Here is a 17430-nt window from a genome sequence, read left to right on the forward strand (position 1 = left end):
GCTTGACATTCATCCCTCCCTGCATGTCATCATCCCAACTCCACGTGGCAACGGCGGCAACGGCTTATCACCTTCGATTTTAAAGTAAGAAGACTGAGACTGAGAGGGTGCTCTTCCCAAGTGTGCATGCCTCAGAAGGGAAAGCTTCAGGATTTGAACTGGATCAACTCCAGAGCCCACACCCTTGCTGCTGTCACCTGGGCAGCTAATGAGCTGAGACAGGGAAACCTCCCTCTTCCCCACCTCCCACCCAACTAAGGCATCTCACCCACCCAGCTGCCTGAGCTGCTACCCTTAGCTCCTTACCTCTCTAGGCTAAGGCCTCTTTCTCCATGGGCTCCACCCAGGGGGAAGGGGCATAAGTAGGAGGCAGAGGCAGGAGGTGAGCACAAGGTCTTTTATGAGGCATCAAATATACATTCTTATATACAAGGAGGAAAAAAGACAATGCCTGAACCCCAGCTCCTCTCCATACAGCCCCTCTGGCTGCTGCCCTCCCCCACCCCCAAGCCCCTGGGTCCTTGGACCTTCATACAGCCAGGCTCTGTCTGTCTGTACTGCAGCCCACTGTGGAGGGGAGAGAGGGAGGCAGGAGCTGAGAAAGGAGCTGGATATGCGGGGCAAGAAGAGGAGCTGGGGCTTGTAAAAAATATATTTATAATAAATAAACAGGGCTGTAAAGGGGCTGGAGAGGCAGCAGACATTTTGATGGACAGAAGGACTCAGGCATCCTGGCTCCCAACCCCTGCTCTGATGGCTTCAATCTGCCTCAGGAAGGAACATCATGGGCTTATGGTGGCCCTCTGGGAGCCTCTCTCCCCAGGGCTGATGCAGGGTGCCCTGCCCTAGCGAGGTGTATGTGGGCAAGATCTATAAAGTGCATTGTCTTCAGTTGTAGGTGGGGGAGGTATAAGGGAGTGGGGGGGCATGCAACATGGGTGAGGGAGGGCAGTGCCCTTCTCATCCTAGACCTGAGCACCCCCCTCCAAAACCTGTCTGGACTTTGATCAAGCTGAAGAGGTCTGGGCTGGGGCCCACTGGAGAGAGGACAGAGGCTGGTTCTGGAGAGGAAGCGTTGCCCCTTGCGGAGGGTGGGGGGAGGCCCCCCCACCCCAGTGTTAGTGGCGGCCCACCCACTGAGTGCACTGATAGCCCCATTCCTCCAGCAGGTGGAGAGACACACGGAGGAATCTAGCCAGGCCCTGAGGTCTGAGAGAGCCGAGCCAGCTGAGGTTTGGCCACAACTCTACAGAGCTCCCTCCTAGGCCCCCATGGCTAGAGGTGCTCTGGGGAAGCCTTCACCCTCACTGCTCCTGACACCTACCTGCCCTTCTCTACCAGCTAGAGCTGACAGGTTGCTCACATTGGTTCTCAGGCCTGAGGCCACCTCAGGGAGTGGGGAATGGGGGGGGGGGGGGGTGGAGAGAGGAAAAACAAAAAGGTCAAGGATCTCCGAAAGGTCCTCACCACTCCCCAGAGCTTGAGAGCCCTGTGTCCAGGCTTTAAGTGGCAAAGATCCTTGAATCTGGAAGGAAACCCCATGGCAACTGTTGGGGGTTAGAGGAAGGGTGCCGAGGCAGGGAGGAAGTGGGGAGGAGGACATCTCTATGTGTATATATATTTTGGAAAAACCAGGGAATCTCTTGTAGAATCCCCAGACCTCCCTGGGCCCCAGCTCACTCCCTCCATTCATCATCAGACCACGGTGCTGATCCGGCTTGGCTTGGCCTTGGGGTTTGCACTGGGTGGGTTGGCCGTGCCAGGGGGCCCAGAGGCGTGCAGTGGGCCATGGGGGGAGGTGGGTGGCAAGGGCGAGTGTGGGGTGTGGGGGGAGGGTGGGGGCAGGGGTGGGTAGGAAGGGTGGGGCGGGATGGGTGAGTGCGGTGACAAGGGTGACTGGGGGTGGTGAGGGTGGGAATAGGAGCCTCCTGGTGGCCGGGATCCAGGGCCCCCAGTGGCCCCTGCTGCTGGCATCATCTGTGGGTGGTGGCTGAAGATGAAGTGCTTAGGGCCCTGTTTGTGGGCTGGAGGGTGCTGGGGGGCAGGACTGTACAGAGGCAATGGGGATGTGGGCTGGTGCAGGGGATGGCGGCCATGTGGAGCAAACTGAGGGTGTCCTCCAGCCCCCCGTCTGGGCACCCTGCCTGGCCGGCCCAAGGTATAGTGCTGGGGGCCTGGGACTGGGCCGTGGGCGTGGAAGTGGCGATGTGGCCCCACAGGTGGGGCCGAGGCGGGAGGTGGTGGAATGGAGCCCAGCTGGGGCAGGGGTGGGGGCTGCTGAGGAGGTGGGGGGAGAGGAGGTTGCTGGGGTGGGAGGTAGGGTGGTGGGGCAGGGCCTGGTCCTTGGCAATATTGGGCATGTAGGGCCTGGAGCTTGGACTGCCCATCAGGTAGCACTCCCAGGCCACCATGGCTATGACCGTGGTGGTGGTGGTGGTGGTGGTGGTGGGTGGAAGAAGCAGATGAAGAGGAGGCAGAGGCCTGGCCTGTTGGCGGCGGTGGCATCTGGAAGGGCCCCTTGCCCCGCTTGCTTCCAAACAGGGAGCCCAGGAAGGATGAGGAGTTGGAGACGGGCCTCTGGCTCTTGTACTCCTCTGGCGGCGGGGGTGGGGGCGGAGGTGGCATCCTCTGGTGAGGGCGTGGACTGCTAATAACAGACCCCTGGAAGCGGGGAGGGGGGGAAAGTCAGGCCAGTCTAGACTTCCTAAATGCCCAACCCTAAACTCCACCCGGCCCCTGGGGGTCTGGAGCTGGGGAGACAGGAACCCCCAGGGCATCATGAAAACCAATAGCGGTCCTATACTTTGTACACAGAGCTCCCCAGCTTGCAGAACTCTGCTGTCACATCTACTATCTCATCTGAGCCTCCACTGGGAGAGGAAGAAGTAGTCCTTCTTCATCATCCCCATTTTGCAGGCAGGAAGAGTGTCAGGCCCCGAGAGAGAGACACAGAATGACCTGCCCCGGCTCAAAGGGCAGGGACTTGGAGGTGAGAGCTTCTCATGGCTCAACTCCAAGGACAGCTCTACTCGGAGCAGCCCTGGGGTTGAGCGGGGCTAGGGAGAGTGGAAAAAAGACTGAGAGACAGGCAGAGTGAGGACAGACAGAGTTGACAGATAGAGAGTGGGTGGCCGGGAGAGGCAGCCTAAGGGTTCCCGTCAGGGAAGAGGGGGAAGCAACAGGTCCCCTCCTCCTCTGGGGCTCCATGGCAGGGCAGGGCTCATGCAGAGGACATGTGGGGCAGGAGCTGGCACTTACTTCGATGGTGCTGTCCAGCGATCCCACGCTGTTACGCCGCCCCCGCTTCCCTGCACCCATAAGCAAGGAGCCCAGCGTCAGAGCAGCAACCCCCTCTCCCCACCCTGCTGGGCTCCAGAGCTGGGCACCAGGCCTGGGCCCCTCCCGGAGATAGACACCCCTATTCCCTTTTCCCCATTGAAGAGGGGAAGGCAGGGAGGAAGAGAGATGGAGGAGGAGGAGGAGGAGGAGGAGGAGGAGGAGGAGGAGGAGGAGGAGTGAGAGGAGGAAAAGATGGAGGAGGAAAGGTGGTGCTGGAGAGATAGAAGAGGAGAGGAGAGGTGGAGCAGCAAGAGAGAGGAGCTAAGACTGTGGCCCCGCTTCACACTCCTTGGCCCAAACTCTAGGCTCAACCTGATCTGATCTGGCTCCCAGGCCCCCCTGCGGTGTAGCGCCCAGGGCTCTGGATGAAGGCAGGCAGGGTGCGTGCATGTATGGCAGGTGCAGGGAAGGCTGGAGGCCAGTGAGAGGAGGCAGAGAGGACACCCGGTCCCACATCTCCTTGGCCAGGGCAGGGGCCCCAAACACTTGCCTGCGTCAGAGAGGTCTCGCAGGGAACTGCTGAGTGCGCCCCGTTTGAGCCCATCGCCTGCCCCATATGTGTCCTCCAGGCTGCTGCGGGCCAGAGTGCCATTCACTGAGTCCTTGGCCCCTCCAGGCTGTGAGGCGTTAGGCCGCATCATACCTTTCTGCTTCTCTAGCTCCGCTGGGGTAGTCGGGGAGACAGGGAGAGAGGGTCAAGAACAGGAGTTAAAGGCCACCTAACTGCCCCCAGCCCTCCATGAACCTTCCCGCTCTGTCTCCAGGCCTCCTGCTTTGCCCCTTGGACATTTAGCACATTCCCTCCCACTTCAGCTCCATCTCTGAAGCCCCCCATAGTGCCCAGCCCTGTTTTGCACCATCTCCCCTAGCTCTAGCTGGGGTTTCCCTCTGTTCCTCCTATTCCCCCCCTTTCCTCTGGCAACCTCTGGTTCCTGGCTTCCCTGCCCACTCTCATTCTAGTCTCCCAAACCACCCCTGCCCTTCAAAACAAAGCTTCAGAGTTGTTGGTCACACCAGGGGTAGGAAGAATCTTCTAGATTATGGCAGAGATTCTAGATTTTGCAAAGGGCAAGCATTCCAAAGTCTGCTCAGTTCTCAGAGCAGAGGGCTCCTGGAAAGACAGGAGCAGGAAACCAAAAGGAATGCAATCCTCTGTTATGTGCCAGCAGTATGCTGGGTGCTATGCATACTTGATCTTGCTCAATCTCACAACAGTTCAGAGGTAAGCACCACCATCCACAGTTTTCAGATAAAGAAACTGAGAGTCCAAGAATACATAGAGTTTGCCCAGGGTCATACGGCTGGAAGGCGGGGAGCCGATACTCTGGAAGCAGGTCTGCCTGAGTCCAGAGCCTGAGCTCCCCAGCCTCTTTATACCCTCATTTCCTGGAGGAGGTCATGGAGACTTCTGTCTGTGGCCTTCCCCCTCATCTTGGTATGCTCACCCCTCTCTGAATATCCCCTGAGTCTCAAGGATCTGGTCTCAAGGAACTGAAATGTGTGACCCTGCTTTGCTGAGGAGAAGAGTAGACCCTGGAACCATGATGAGCTCACTGAGCAGCTGTCCACTGCCTTAGTTTCTCTCTCTGTGTCTGCCTGCCCCTTTCTCCTCAACACCATGTTACTTAACTGTTGCTTATCCTGGAGAAGAGAAAACTTGGAGGACACTGAGTGGAATGAGATGTAATCACCACTTTCCATTATATATGCTTTAAGCGACTTGATGTGGCTTCTGGTGGCCAGAAGGATGGGCAATGAGGACACTGCTCAGGAACCTGAATGTGAGAAGAGGACACCCTGTCTCCCTTACCTCATTGAATCTCCACAACTCTATGAAGGAGATTTCATTTTTCCAATGTTATGTATGAAGAAATTGGGGCTTGGGGAGTCAGGCAACTTGCCCCCATTTATCTAAATAATAAGTAGCATACCTGGATCTGAAACTAGAGTCCTACCTCTGGTACCCTGATTCTTCTCCCTGCTGCCTTTCAAGAGAAGGAGTTGATTCATAATTAGGGCTTGGAATAATAATCTGCAGTTCAGAGGTAATGAGCCCCTTGTCACTGAAGGTATTCAAGCAGAGGCTGAAAGGCTCCTAGAATGAGGGTAGGAAGGTTGGACAAGCTAACCCTCAACTCTGAGATTCTCAGAGGACAGGATTCTTGGTGTCTGTGGGGTACTGTGTCAGGGAAAGGGGAAAGAGGCGTGGCTGCAATACTCACACTCCACGCGGTATTTCTCCATCTCCTGAACCTCAGCGATGGACTCACGCAAGTCGGAAGTGAAGCGCAGCCGGTCCTGGAGGCTGGGGGCATTGAAGATGATGAGGACTTTGCGCTCCCCACCAGGTACTGCAGACAGCAACTTGATCCCAAACTGGTAATCTGCGGGGAAGCAGGAGGTCGGGCACCTTCGTCAGGATGGAAGCAAAATGGCTCATATGTGAACGCATTTTTCTCAATTCCAGCTTCCTCTCCTGCTCCAGCATCTTCAGTGGCTCCCCTTTGCCTCCCTAAGCCCCCCCCCCCAAGTTCCTGGTAGTTATGGCCCCATTACTCCCTCTATTCCAGATATAAAGGCAAAGTGAACTCTAGCTGCTCTCTCGAACCCCTTCCTTCACACCTCTGCCTCTACTCACATTGCTTCCGCAGCCACCCCACAAAGCTCCACTGGCTCAGTCCTGCAAAGCACAGTGTGATCACCATCTCTTCGGCCCACCGGAAAACATACACACCACAGCTCTCTGCCAGATCACGAGCTCCCCAGGGCACAGACCCAAATTATACCTCACCCTGGCCTGCCCTGCCATCCTAGGACCAAGTAGGTGCTTTGGAGACCTTGGTCCAGTTGCAAAGGACTCCAAAAACTGGAGATTGGTACGGATGAAGGATGAGTACAGGGGCTATAGCATAGACTTTGGGGATGCTGGGATCCAAGGAAGGACTCACATGAATTCTGGAAGAGCTGCATGTGCATTTCCACGAGAGGAAAGGACTGACGGAAGCTGTATGTCACCAAGATCTTCTTCTTCTGGAAAATTTTGGTGACCTTTGGCAGGGGGGCGGGAAAAAGACAAAAGGCAGAGTTTGGGGTGAGGAATTTCCACATGACACCTATTTCTCACAGCCGCCCTCCCCTCCCACTGCCACTAACACACACACACACACACACACACACACGCACAAACACTCATACCCACAAGTTGGGAAAAACTGAAGCTTAAGGAGCAGACGGGGAGAAAACGCAAGTTCCTGATGTAATGACGCATAAAAGGCATTTACGATTTTTATAGGAGGTAACTGAAGGCTGTTCTCTCCAGAAAGTCTGTTCTACCTAACACCTCTCACAGACTCCCCCATCCTGCCCCCCACTTTTTAAAAACGATTTCATTTATTTATTTGAAAGAGAGAATGAATGGGAGGGAGAGGCAGAGGGAGAAGGAGAAGCAGACTACCTGCTGAGCCGGGAGCCTGATGAGCCTGATGAGCCTGATGGGGGGGCTTGATTCCTGGACTCTAGTCCAGACGCAGACACTTCACCGACTGAGCCACCTAGGTGCCCCCCCCTCCCCTTTTTGGAACTTGAGAGTGCTGCTTCAGTGCCTTTCACCATGAGGCTTTAGGTGAGCACTCTGAGGATGGATTGCCCCCTGCTGGACCAGAAGTACCAAGAGGAGTCTCATTTTCCTGTCTCATGCCCACCCCCCGGAACCCAGCAAAACAATGGCAAATGCCAAGGAATGGATGTCTTGAGTCTTCCTCTCAATACCCCAAGGTCTTTACCAAGTACTTGAGCACATACTTGAGCACTCTAGATTCAACCACCATAGGCTGTGAACATCTCAAACAGTCTACAAGTAGTGTTTAAAAGCAAAGTATTTCATTTCAGGATGGTTACAGTGCATGGTTATGCAAAGCATTTCTTTTCTTTTCTTTTCTTTTCTTTTCTTTTCTTTTCTTTTCTTTCTTTTCTTTTAGTCCTGAGAACAAGGACTGAGTCTCATTCATCTCTGGGAACCCCGTGCCTAGTATGGGGCTGGACACACACAGGTGTCAGTATGTGACAGGTACTGAGACATTTACTCAGCAGCTGTGTGGGCCAATCATTCCTCTGGGTTAGGTTCTTCCACATCCAACTTCTTAACTCCATCTTCATGGCAACCCCATGAGAGAGGGATTAGCCCCACTTCACAGAGGAGGAAATTAAGGCTTAGCAAAAGCATCAGAGGGGCTTCATCTAAAGTGGCAATTCTCAACCAGGGGTGACTTTGAACCCTGGGGGCATATCTAGCAATGTCTGGAAATAGTTTTGGTTGAAAGGAGTGCTACTGGTATCTAGTAGGTAGAGACCAGGGATGCTGCTAAATGTCCTCTGATGCATAGGATAGCCCCTACAACAAAGAGTTATCCCGCCCCAAATGTCAATAATGTTGAAATTGAGAGACCCTGTTCTAAAGCACAGAAGACCATGGGGGTGGGTGGTGGGGGAGACAGGTCACTGTCCTCAAATCCCTGGGAAGCTGTCTCAGAGCAGGAGAACACTTGTTCTTTGTGATTGCAAGGACCTGGGGAAGATGGTTAGCGGAAACTCATTGGGAGACAGTTTCTATCAATCAGAGCTGTCTAACCAGGAAACTGGCTGCCTTAGAGGAAGGCAGCCTTCTCTCTGCAGTCATGCAGGCAGGGGGCCATGCAGGAAACTAGTTCTTGCACCGGGTAAGAGGTTGGACAGGAGGCCCTGAAATTCTTTTCCTACTGGCAGAGTCCTTAAGAGTCCCAGCTCTAAAAGATGTAGTGGTGATGAGCTTGGTTTTAAGAATCACTTCAAGTGTCCTGACCACCCAAAGGTTTCAGAGTGACCCCAGGGTCACAGGTTCACCTCCTTCCAGCCAGCACTCTGGGGTACTGAGATGGATGGGGACGTTTCCTACCACTTCCCAGACTGTAGGTCTGTCAGCTCCCCTGCTCCTCACATTTTCTCCCCCTATGCCACTGTCACTACCTCCAAAAGAACGCAAAAGGTAATAGAGGGGCAGAGGGGGCCTGTGCCTTATCCAGGACTGCACAGATCACATGATAAAGCACCTCACCCACCATGCCTCCACCTGCCAATGTTAGCATGGTTCATACTGGACCCAGGGTCTGAACTTACCACCTCCCCTTCATCTCCACCCCCACATAGGATACCACAAGGTATCCTCATACCACAAGGAGATCGTTCATACCACAAGGAGATCATTGAAGAGGAAGACTTCCCGCTGATGCAACCCTAGCCTCTGTGGGCGGTTTGGATCTGGCACCTCATAGAGTTGACAGCAGCAAACCAGTCGACGGTGAGGAAGAGACAAGACCTAGACAGGCATGAAGAAATAGGTGTCAACAAGGCTAGAATACCAGCTTCAGGCCTCTGGCACCTTATCACTCAACCTCAAGAGGAAGTTTACCTCTGATACATATCACTGTCACTCTGACACAAGGAGTCTAAACAACAAAGGCCTAGGCTTGCCTTTGTCCTAATAGCTTTCTCTGTCTGGAATGCCTTTCTTTTCTTTTCTTTTTCTTTTTTTTAAATATTATTTATTTATGAGAGAGAGAGAGAGAGAGAGAGAGAGAGAGAGGCAGAGGGAAAAGCAGGTTCCCTGTGGGGAGCCCAATGTGGGACTCAATCCCAGGACCCCAGGATCTCCCCTTGAGCCAAAGGCAGACACTCAGCCACTGAGTCATCCAGGTATCACTGGAATGCCTTTCTTGCCCAGCTCCATATTCCACTCTTCCTCCAAACCCCAGTTCTAGTGTTGTCTCTTCCAAAAAGCTGTTCCTGATTTCCCTGGACTGAAAATGACTTCTCCCTCTTTAAGATTTGATTTATCTATTTGAGAGAGAACGTGCACACGAGTGGGGTGAAGGGGCAGAGGGAGAGGGAGAAGCAGACTCCCTGTGCAGCAGGGAGCCTGATGTGGGGCTTGATCCAGGACCCTGAGATCATGACCCAAACTGAAGGCAGATGCCCAACCAACTGAGCCACCCAGGTGCCGTGACCTTTCCCTCCTTTATGCTCCCTTAGACTAACTATGATGCAGAAGTATTGTGCTGTCTGACACCCCCCACTCCCAGGCTGTGAGTGCCCCCAAGGACGAGCCTCTAACTGATTCATATCTATGTCCCTACTCCCTGGTACAATGCTGGGCTCTGTGGAAAGGTATCTGTAAATGTCTGTTGACCACAAGACTAGAGCGTGTACTTCATTTGGGTTATCAGCTAACTATGAGCTTGGCTCCTCACCTGAGATGGAGAGGCAAAAACAGAGGTGGGAAGGATGCTAGTATTTACACAGCACCCATTATGTGTCTTACAATGTGCTAGATGCGGGCAGTCCCAGTGGCAGCGGTTTAGCGCCCCCTGCGGCCCAGGGCCTGATCCTGGAGACCCGGGATGGAGTCCCACGTCGGGCTCCCTGCATGGAGCCTGCTTCTCCCTCTGCCCCCCCCCCCCTCTCTCTCTCTCTCTCTCTGTATCTCTCATGAGTAAATAAAATAAAATCTTTAAAAACAAAACAATGTGCTAGATGCATTCCCCTAAGAGCATCGCACTCTGCACCATGACCCCTGAGAACGCATTATCACTCACTCCAGTCAGCAGGAGAGGGGAGTCTGGGGCTCTGAGAGGGCTACTGGCTTACCTACCACTCTGGCAGAAGCCAACCCAAACCCTGTCCCCTCTGTAGCCTCCCAAGGCACTTACTGGTTTTTTGCCCACAATCATGCGCTCCACGGCCTGCACCTGGGACACATGGTCATCATTGGTCCTCAGTTCACGCCCCTGGATACGCTGGTAGATGCCCACCAGGAGATCTCGGGGGATGTCTTCACCATTGTCAACCCCTGGGTAGGGGAGTAACACAGAGGCATATTGTATAAATGTGGGGAGTGGGTGGTAGCGGTTCTCCACAATACCTCACACCCAGGCAGGAAGGCAAGCAATGGCTGGGACTGGAGGCAGTGGGCACCCCTCAGTCCCTTAGGCCTGGGCCAGAAGAGCTGCTCTTCACCAAGGACTATTGTTCAGCAAACAACTGGATACCCAGTTGCTTTCTTTCCCAGCGTGGGGATTTTTTCTAAGCAACTCAGAGCACCTGGGATTAAAATAATCAGGTACTTTTTTTCCCCTTCTAACTAGCAAAAATAGCATTAGATGATATAGCCATTGTTAGTAAAAGGGCAGGGAAGTGGGCACATATATTAACATAACTGTTTTGGAAGGTAACCTGGCAAAAGCCTAAATATTCTGGGGTTCTTCTTTTAGGAATCTACCCTAAGGATCTGCTCAGAAACAGTGCAGAGATACATGTGCAAGTGCTACTTACAGGAAAACTTTGAAACAACCTAAGTCCTCACAATAGAGGAATAGTCAACTAAAGCTGAATGTATCCACTTAATAATTTACAGCTATTAAAAACTTGATGTTTACAAAAAAGCCTGAGAAAATTCCTGGAGCAAAGTAAGTGGAAAGAGCAGGATGAAAATTACATTCACAGCTTAACTGTGATCTTAACTGTATAAAAAGTTACATATGCTGAGGGGGGAAAAAAGACTATAAAACAGCAAAATATCAACCATGGCTGCCTCTAGGCAGCAGAATTCAGGACAATTAAACAATTTTTTTCCCCTTTGCTCTATTTCCAAAATTTCTGGGCATGAGCAAGTATTCATTTCGCTTGTTTATTTATTTAATAATTGGAGGGGGAAAGATATACACATACATAATACATATATATGTATAAATGTGTGTACATATATATGTATATGCACACATATACCTAGAGAGGAAGTACCTCCTCTCCAAATACATATACACATATACAATAATATATGCACACACGTATATATACACATATATGTATGCACACACATGTGTATGCATGTAACCATATGTATGCACACATACACATATACATACAGAGGAGGAGGGAGGGAGAAAGAAAGGGGAGAATGAGTGAATGAACAAATGACTAACAGCAGGAGTCTGGAAGACAGCTCCAGATGGCCTCTGATCTAACTCCCTCCCCCCGAGTCTACCATCCTTCTCCACTTCTGACTATCTGCTGAGTGAAACCCACTCACTCTTCCCCCTAAATCTTCTGCTAGAGAAACTGTATTCTCCTTTGGAAATGCCACACCTCCTCCTTGGACAGGTGCTAAGGGAACATCCTTCATCACATCATCTTTTTATCTCACCTGCCAGAGAGCTTAAGCTCAGCAACTGTGCAAAGCCTGTCGGTCAGCCAATTTGTCTCATCTGTTTGTTTTTCCTCAAATCTATTGCTCTCTTTCATTTCTGTTTAAATAATACTAACATCTGTGCTGCTTTTAGTAGGCTGCTCTTTAGTGAGATGACAGGCTTGATATCAACACAATAAACCAAGAAAAAAGGTCAAGGTGACACCTTTCACCTAGCATTTGAGGCCCTCATATATTGATTCCAACTGACCTTTCTGACTAGGTCGTCCACCCCATCTTAATTGTTCTCCCAACAACTTTTCCTACCTCTGTGCCTTTTTATTCTTACTGCTAGGTAAGCCTCCTCTGTTGCTATTCTGTCACATTGTCACATTGTCCATGCCTTGAAGGTCAATCTTAAAATACTACTTCCTCCAGGAAGTGTATTGAAGGTGGGCTCTTCTACCTCTGAGCTCTGACTGCACTTTTGGCCTATCTGACATCATGATTCACTTATTTATTCTCTTGTGTTGGGTATCTGGTACTATAAGTCAGTCCCACAAACCGGGAGCTCTCTCGGGGCAGGGGCTACAGTGTCCTAAGTCCCCATTGCAGGGCCGGGCACACATGAGGCACTCAGTGTTGGCTGGCTGATCAAGGGAATCAATAAATGTATGGATGGAGAAGGAGCACAGAGCATAATTAAATGAGCCTTTATGAGCATAAATAAAGAGGAGAGGGGAAGAGGGAGTGATGCGTCAATGCCTGGGTGGATTAGAATAAGCTCTGTAAGAGCCAGGGCTTTCATCTCTCACGTCCACTGTTGTAACCCCAGAACCCACTCAGTCAGTGTTCAGTGCAGGAATGAGTGGATGGACAAGTATTTGAGTGAATTAATAAGGGAATATGGCAGCTTTGGAGGAAATCAGAGAACATCACAGGTTAATATCCAGGGAGCCTATATGATCTCCCTCCTCCTTCCCAGCCCACTCCCACCCTGCCCACTCTCCCTTCCAAAGGGAAGGACAGGACAAGCCAACAGGGGGGCCTGGGGTCACCTCTCAGGTTCTTGATGAAGTCATCTAGTTTCATCTTGCGTTCAGCCTTGACGCTGGGACTGTACATGTCAGTATTGAGGAGAATGATAGCAAAAGCAAGGATGAAGATGGTGTCTGGATTCCGGAACTGGCGCACGAGGGCTGGGTTACACACACAGTATCGTTGGCTGCAGGGCAGGATCAGGGCCAGGATCAGGCACCAGTAATCTTCACCTACCCACCAGTGCCCCTCTGTCCTGAGTCTGGTGCCACCAACCCTCTCCCCCAAGAAATACTCCCAAGCCTTTTGGGTACAACCTCTTTCTTCAGTTTTCCCAACACTAGTGTGTAAAAATCACAACCACTACCTCTTCGGGAGCTCTGCTAGGGGACTTAGGTACATTGTGTCATGTAATCCTATCAGAATCCTACAAAGTAGCTATTAGCAGCCCCGTGTGACAGAGGAAGTAATGAGGCCCAAAGTGAAGAGGTATCTTTCTCAGGGTAATAGAGCTGGTAAATGGTGAAGACAAGATGAAAATCCAGATCTTTCTGACTAACAAGTCAAATCCTTCTCCCATTATGGGCAACACGTTCTTAGGAATTCTTCTGTTTCTCTGCTAAATACCCCAAAGTGGTGGGGCCAGGATTTCTATCCAGGTCTGCCTAATCCCCAAAGCATTAACTCTACTAAGTTAAGGGCATCTGGTCATGAAAGCAAACACCCTTGAGTTCAAGTCCTGGCTCTGCCTCTTATTCACTTTATGACCCTGAGCAAGTTACTTAACCTCTCTAAATTTCCAATTTCTTATCGGCAGCATGGGAATCACAATAAAAGCACCTACCTCACAGGGTTGTTGTGAGCCTTCAGAGAAATAATTGTGTAAAGTGCCCAGCTTAGCACCTGATACCTGGTAAGTGCTCAATAAATATTAGCTGTGGCTGCTGTTGTCACCTATTGGATGCCCACGTCCCAGATGCTGAACCAAACACTTTAGGCACGCTACCTCTGATCCTCACAACTGCACAACTGCCTGGCAAGGTAGGATTTATCATTTCCATTTTCTGGTGAGGAAAGTAGGAGGCCCAGAGAGGTAACTTGGAGATGCACACTGTACTGACCCCTCTCCCCATCCCCATCCCACCCCCAATCTTGCTTGGGGAGAGTGGGGAAACAGGCACACCTGAAGGCTTCAATGAGTCGCTCCACTTTCTGGGCCTCGCCTTGAACCCGGATGTGGGACTGGAACTTCCGGAGTGCATCATCCAAATCCATGGAGGAGAAGTCCATCTCATCCACCACACAGCTGAGAAACACAGAAGTGGGTATGGCACTCTCAAGTCCTCTGCAGAAAACCTCTGACCTACCCTGACCTGCCTGAATGGACAGACACCCCCACTGACAAGACTTCCAAAATCTGGACCCATGGTCCCTAGCAGGTCCTTATGAGGAAGGAATGTTTGAAATGGAATCCACCCCCAGAAAGTCAGGGCCAGACTACATGGTTACTCGGGGTCCTTTCCACTGACCCACTCATTTCAGAGACAGGAAAATGGGGGCCTAAAGCAGGGCAGGGGATAAGCCGGGCCACCCAGAAAGACTTTTTGGCATAGAGCCAAGAGAGATGAGAGCTTTTGTGAAGTACAGGGGTACGGGAACAGGAAAGTCTCTTCATCCTGTTTTGTCAAGCTCATCTGAGCACAACAGACCAGCTGCCCACTTCCTCCCTCCTGCCCTCCTTTTCCAGGAAGCCCCAGCCCAGTCTCTGCCCCTTCCTGGGGTCCTCACTCCAACACATCTCTGTTGAACTGCTTCTGCCGGTTCCCTAGGAATTCCCCTATCATCTGCCGGCTCAGGCCTTTCCGCTCCAGGATAAAGTGAGCCACTCCCACCGGTGTGTCTGACAGGAAGCCCCGCTCGATCAGATACTGGATACCCTTCTCTGGCTTCCTGCAGAAAGAGGGGAGGTAGATGAGATGGCTGTCCGCCTGGAGCTCCGCCCCCTGTCCCCACTACTTGCACTAACTTGGGGCTCAACCACTGCCTCAGAGAACCAAGACAACTTCCTTGCTATGCAGTCAACTGAATACATAATTTGGTCCAATGACACCATGGTACAGGTGAGAAAACAGGCCCAGGCAGAGGAAGATACTCTTGCAGAGCTTCCAAATTTCCAAGGTATCCTCAACCCAACTGCCTCCTTTACTGGAGCCACACTACAACGGAAAGAAAATGAAGATCTAATGGGAGGCTGCTATATGCCAGGGGCTTTGATATTCCTAGGGGGCATAGAGGAGTCCCAGGAAAAGGCATGAGCTCCAGGCGAAGCCCTTCTCCCTGGGTCACAGACCCTCAGAATAGGAAGGTGAAGAGGTTACTCTGTCTGCCTCCCACATCCCACTAAGACAAAGTATTACCCAGCCTCTGTGGGTGGTTTGACAGAGAAGATACTCCCTACTTTCCACAAGGCCAAATCTGGGTCTGAACTATCCCATAGTCAGAACCCCAGAGCCTTAGGACGCCACAAGGCTGGAATTTGGAAGAGACTTTGGTGCCACCAGAGTCTCAAACCCATTACTTACCAGTTGTATGACACAGGACAACTCCTTTTACTTCTCCAAGCCTCAGTTCTTTTTTATAATATAAACGGGGACACTACTTCCCACCTTACTGAGCTATTGTGAGAAGTAAATACAGGTGGCAGTGTCTCCTAGGCTATAGACACAGAGCATTTGCTTTCTAATTATTTTCTGACCAAATGTCACACTTCTACCCCACTCCTAAGCACCTGGCAACAAGATCGGGCACCTAGAAAGAGCTCAATCATGGTTACTGATGACTCCAGCACCCCACCATGCTCCCCAGCACTTCAAACATTACACACCCTGCTAATCAATAGGTGGAAGAACTGAAACCCTAAGGAAGGCACACACCTTGCCCATGGCTGCACACACAGTTCAGCTGAAGTCAGGTTGGGGCCCAGGGTACCTGTTACTCAGAGCAGAGCTCTTTATACATCATATTACCTCCCCCACCAAAAAGGGGATGTGGAAGAACCGAGGTTCAGAATCCATCCCTAGAGACAGTGAACTGGGGCCCAGAGAAGGAAGTTACTTGCCCAAGGTCACATAGCCAGTCAGAGGCAGTATGAAGACTAGAACTGCCTCTGACGGTGTGTGCGTGTGTGTGTGTGTGTGTGTGTGTGTGTGTGTGTGTATGGTGGGGAGGGCTTTCTATTCTGCCACCCTGTTGCCAATCCTCTTCCCTGAAAAGCTGGGGAGAAGCCCCATCCATGAAATAAGAGGACAGCAAGGGGAAGCAGGATCTCTGCTTGGAGTTCAGCACCCCCGCCCCAGTCAAACACCCCCAGCAGGGTAGAAACAGGTGCGGAGGCAGGATCAGGGAGCACGTACTTATTAAACAGGTTGAGGCCAATTCTGTAGTGCCGCCTCTGTACCACGTCGTTGTTAAAGGCTGGCGAGTCCCAGCTGTGCCTCGTCTCTCGCTGGTAAGTCTGCTTGCACAGACCCGTGGCAGGAGGCTCCCTCAGGCTGTCCCTCGAAGAGGAACCAGAACTGCAGTTGATGGTCTCATTGGAATTGCTGGAGCTCTCAAGGCTCTCATTATCTCCACCATCAGAGTTCTCGCCTGCTGCCTCACACTTCCCCAACCTCCGACCCCCAGCCACACCACTGGGTCCAGTGCCACTGCTGGGGGCTGGTGGCAGGGGCCCTGGTGGGGCTGGGGCTGGGCCCTCCGGGGCTGGGTAGTGGCGGTGGGGGATCGGGGCCCTGCCTGGTGGCCCCTTGTGCTTCAGGGTCCCATGGGGGCTGCAGCCGTCAGCCTCGTACACCAGCTGGCGGTGGACAGAGCCGCGATCTGAGCGGTCACTCAGGTCCACGGAGCTGTCACTAGGAGGCTCAATGGTAAGCAGGGGAAGGTGAGCGGCCCGCAGCCGGAAATCCCGGCACTCCAAGCACCCAGGACCCCTGCGAGTGGCTTCCTCACGGGCACCATCTTCCCGGGTCCCTGGTGGCACTGGTGGAGTAACTGGCGGAAGAGGGGCTGGTGCCCAGAACTCAGCCCGGCCCTGGGGTGGGGGCTCTGTGCTGGGCAGTCGTTCAGGGGATGGTGGGGGAACTGGGTCATCCAGGTAGAGGGGAAGATCACTGAAGGATGTGGCTGAGCTGTCCTCTTGCTGTTCCTTTGACTCCCGCTTCTCCAGTTGGGCTGACCCTGGCTCCTCAGACATGGGCCCTGATGGGTGGCAGTTCAGGGCCTCATCAATGGATTCAGCCAGAGACTTTACCTGTGCAGGAGGAAAGGGGAAGAGGGAAAGGGAGAGAGAGGGAGGAAAGATGTAGGGTAGGAGGGTGGGATGGTGCAAGGGAGGAATGAGGAAGGGAAGGAAGAGGGGAGGGAGCGGAGAGGGAGGGTGGGAGGAAGGGAGGGAGAAGGGGGGAATCTTCCTAGTGGGTCAGCCAAGAAGAAGGAATTCCCCTCCCCCTCCACAGGTTCTCTGCAGTATATAAAATAGCTCCCAGGGAGCCATTGTGAGCTCACAGGAGCTGTATAATGGCAGTGACAAGGTCCCTTCTCAGATATCTCAATACCTCCTTCATGTCCCTATAGACCCAAGCCAAATGACACCTCCACCCTGATTCAATCCACATTTCTTGCCTCTGCCATCCCCCAGGGAAAACCAAAATCCCAGCTTCCTCTGGGGTCCCAGAGTCCTCTGTCTGGTTATGTCTTAGGAAATCTGTAATATTTATCACTTGAGACTCTGAACCATGACTGGCAACCCTGTTTCCCTGTGGTATCCAGCCTCCAAAATG

The 17430-nt window shown here is 52.3% G+C and overlaps 1 protein-coding gene across 9 annotated transcripts in view; it reads right to left on the reverse strand.

Annotated features, from left to right (window-relative positions):
* Nucleotides 1-383: 383 nt before the first annotated feature.
* The window catches only part of IQSEC2 (IQ motif and Sec7 domain ArfGEF 2), a 78794-nt gene continuing 61747 nt past the window's right edge, over nt 384-17430 (reverse strand). For 5 of the 9 annotated variants that reach the window (XM_072744411.1, XM_072744410.1, XM_025988662.2 and 2 more), the window contains 11 exons: nt 16006-16901; nt 14381-14542; nt 13776-13898; nt 12613-12779; nt 10080-10219; nt 8564-8689; nt 6288-6387; nt 5562-5723; nt 3830-4003; nt 3259-3308; nt 384-2661 (listed from right to left, as the gene is read on the reverse strand). In XM_072744411.1, coding sequence (XP_072600512.1) covers nt 1696-2661; nt 3259-3308; nt 3830-4003; nt 5562-5723; nt 6288-6387; nt 8564-8689; nt 10080-10219; nt 12613-12779; nt 13776-13898; nt 14381-14542; nt 16006-16901 — 3066 coding nt within the window. In that variant the 3' untranslated portion in view covers nt 384-1695. The remainder of the gene's footprint in view (nt 2662-3258; nt 3309-3829; nt 4004-5561; nt 5724-6287; nt 6388-8563; nt 8690-10079; nt 10220-12612; nt 12780-13775; nt 13899-14380; nt 14543-16005; nt 16902-17430) is intronic. The other 4 variants (XM_072744414.1, XM_072744413.1, XM_072744417.1 and 1 more) reach the window with 1 other exon arrangement.

The sequence above is a fragment of the Vulpes vulpes genome, chromosome X (genome assembly GCF_048418805.1).
Source record: "Vulpes vulpes isolate BD-2025 chromosome X, VulVul3, whole genome shotgun sequence".
NCBI lineage: Eukaryota > Metazoa > Chordata > Mammalia > Carnivora > Canidae > Vulpes > Vulpes vulpes.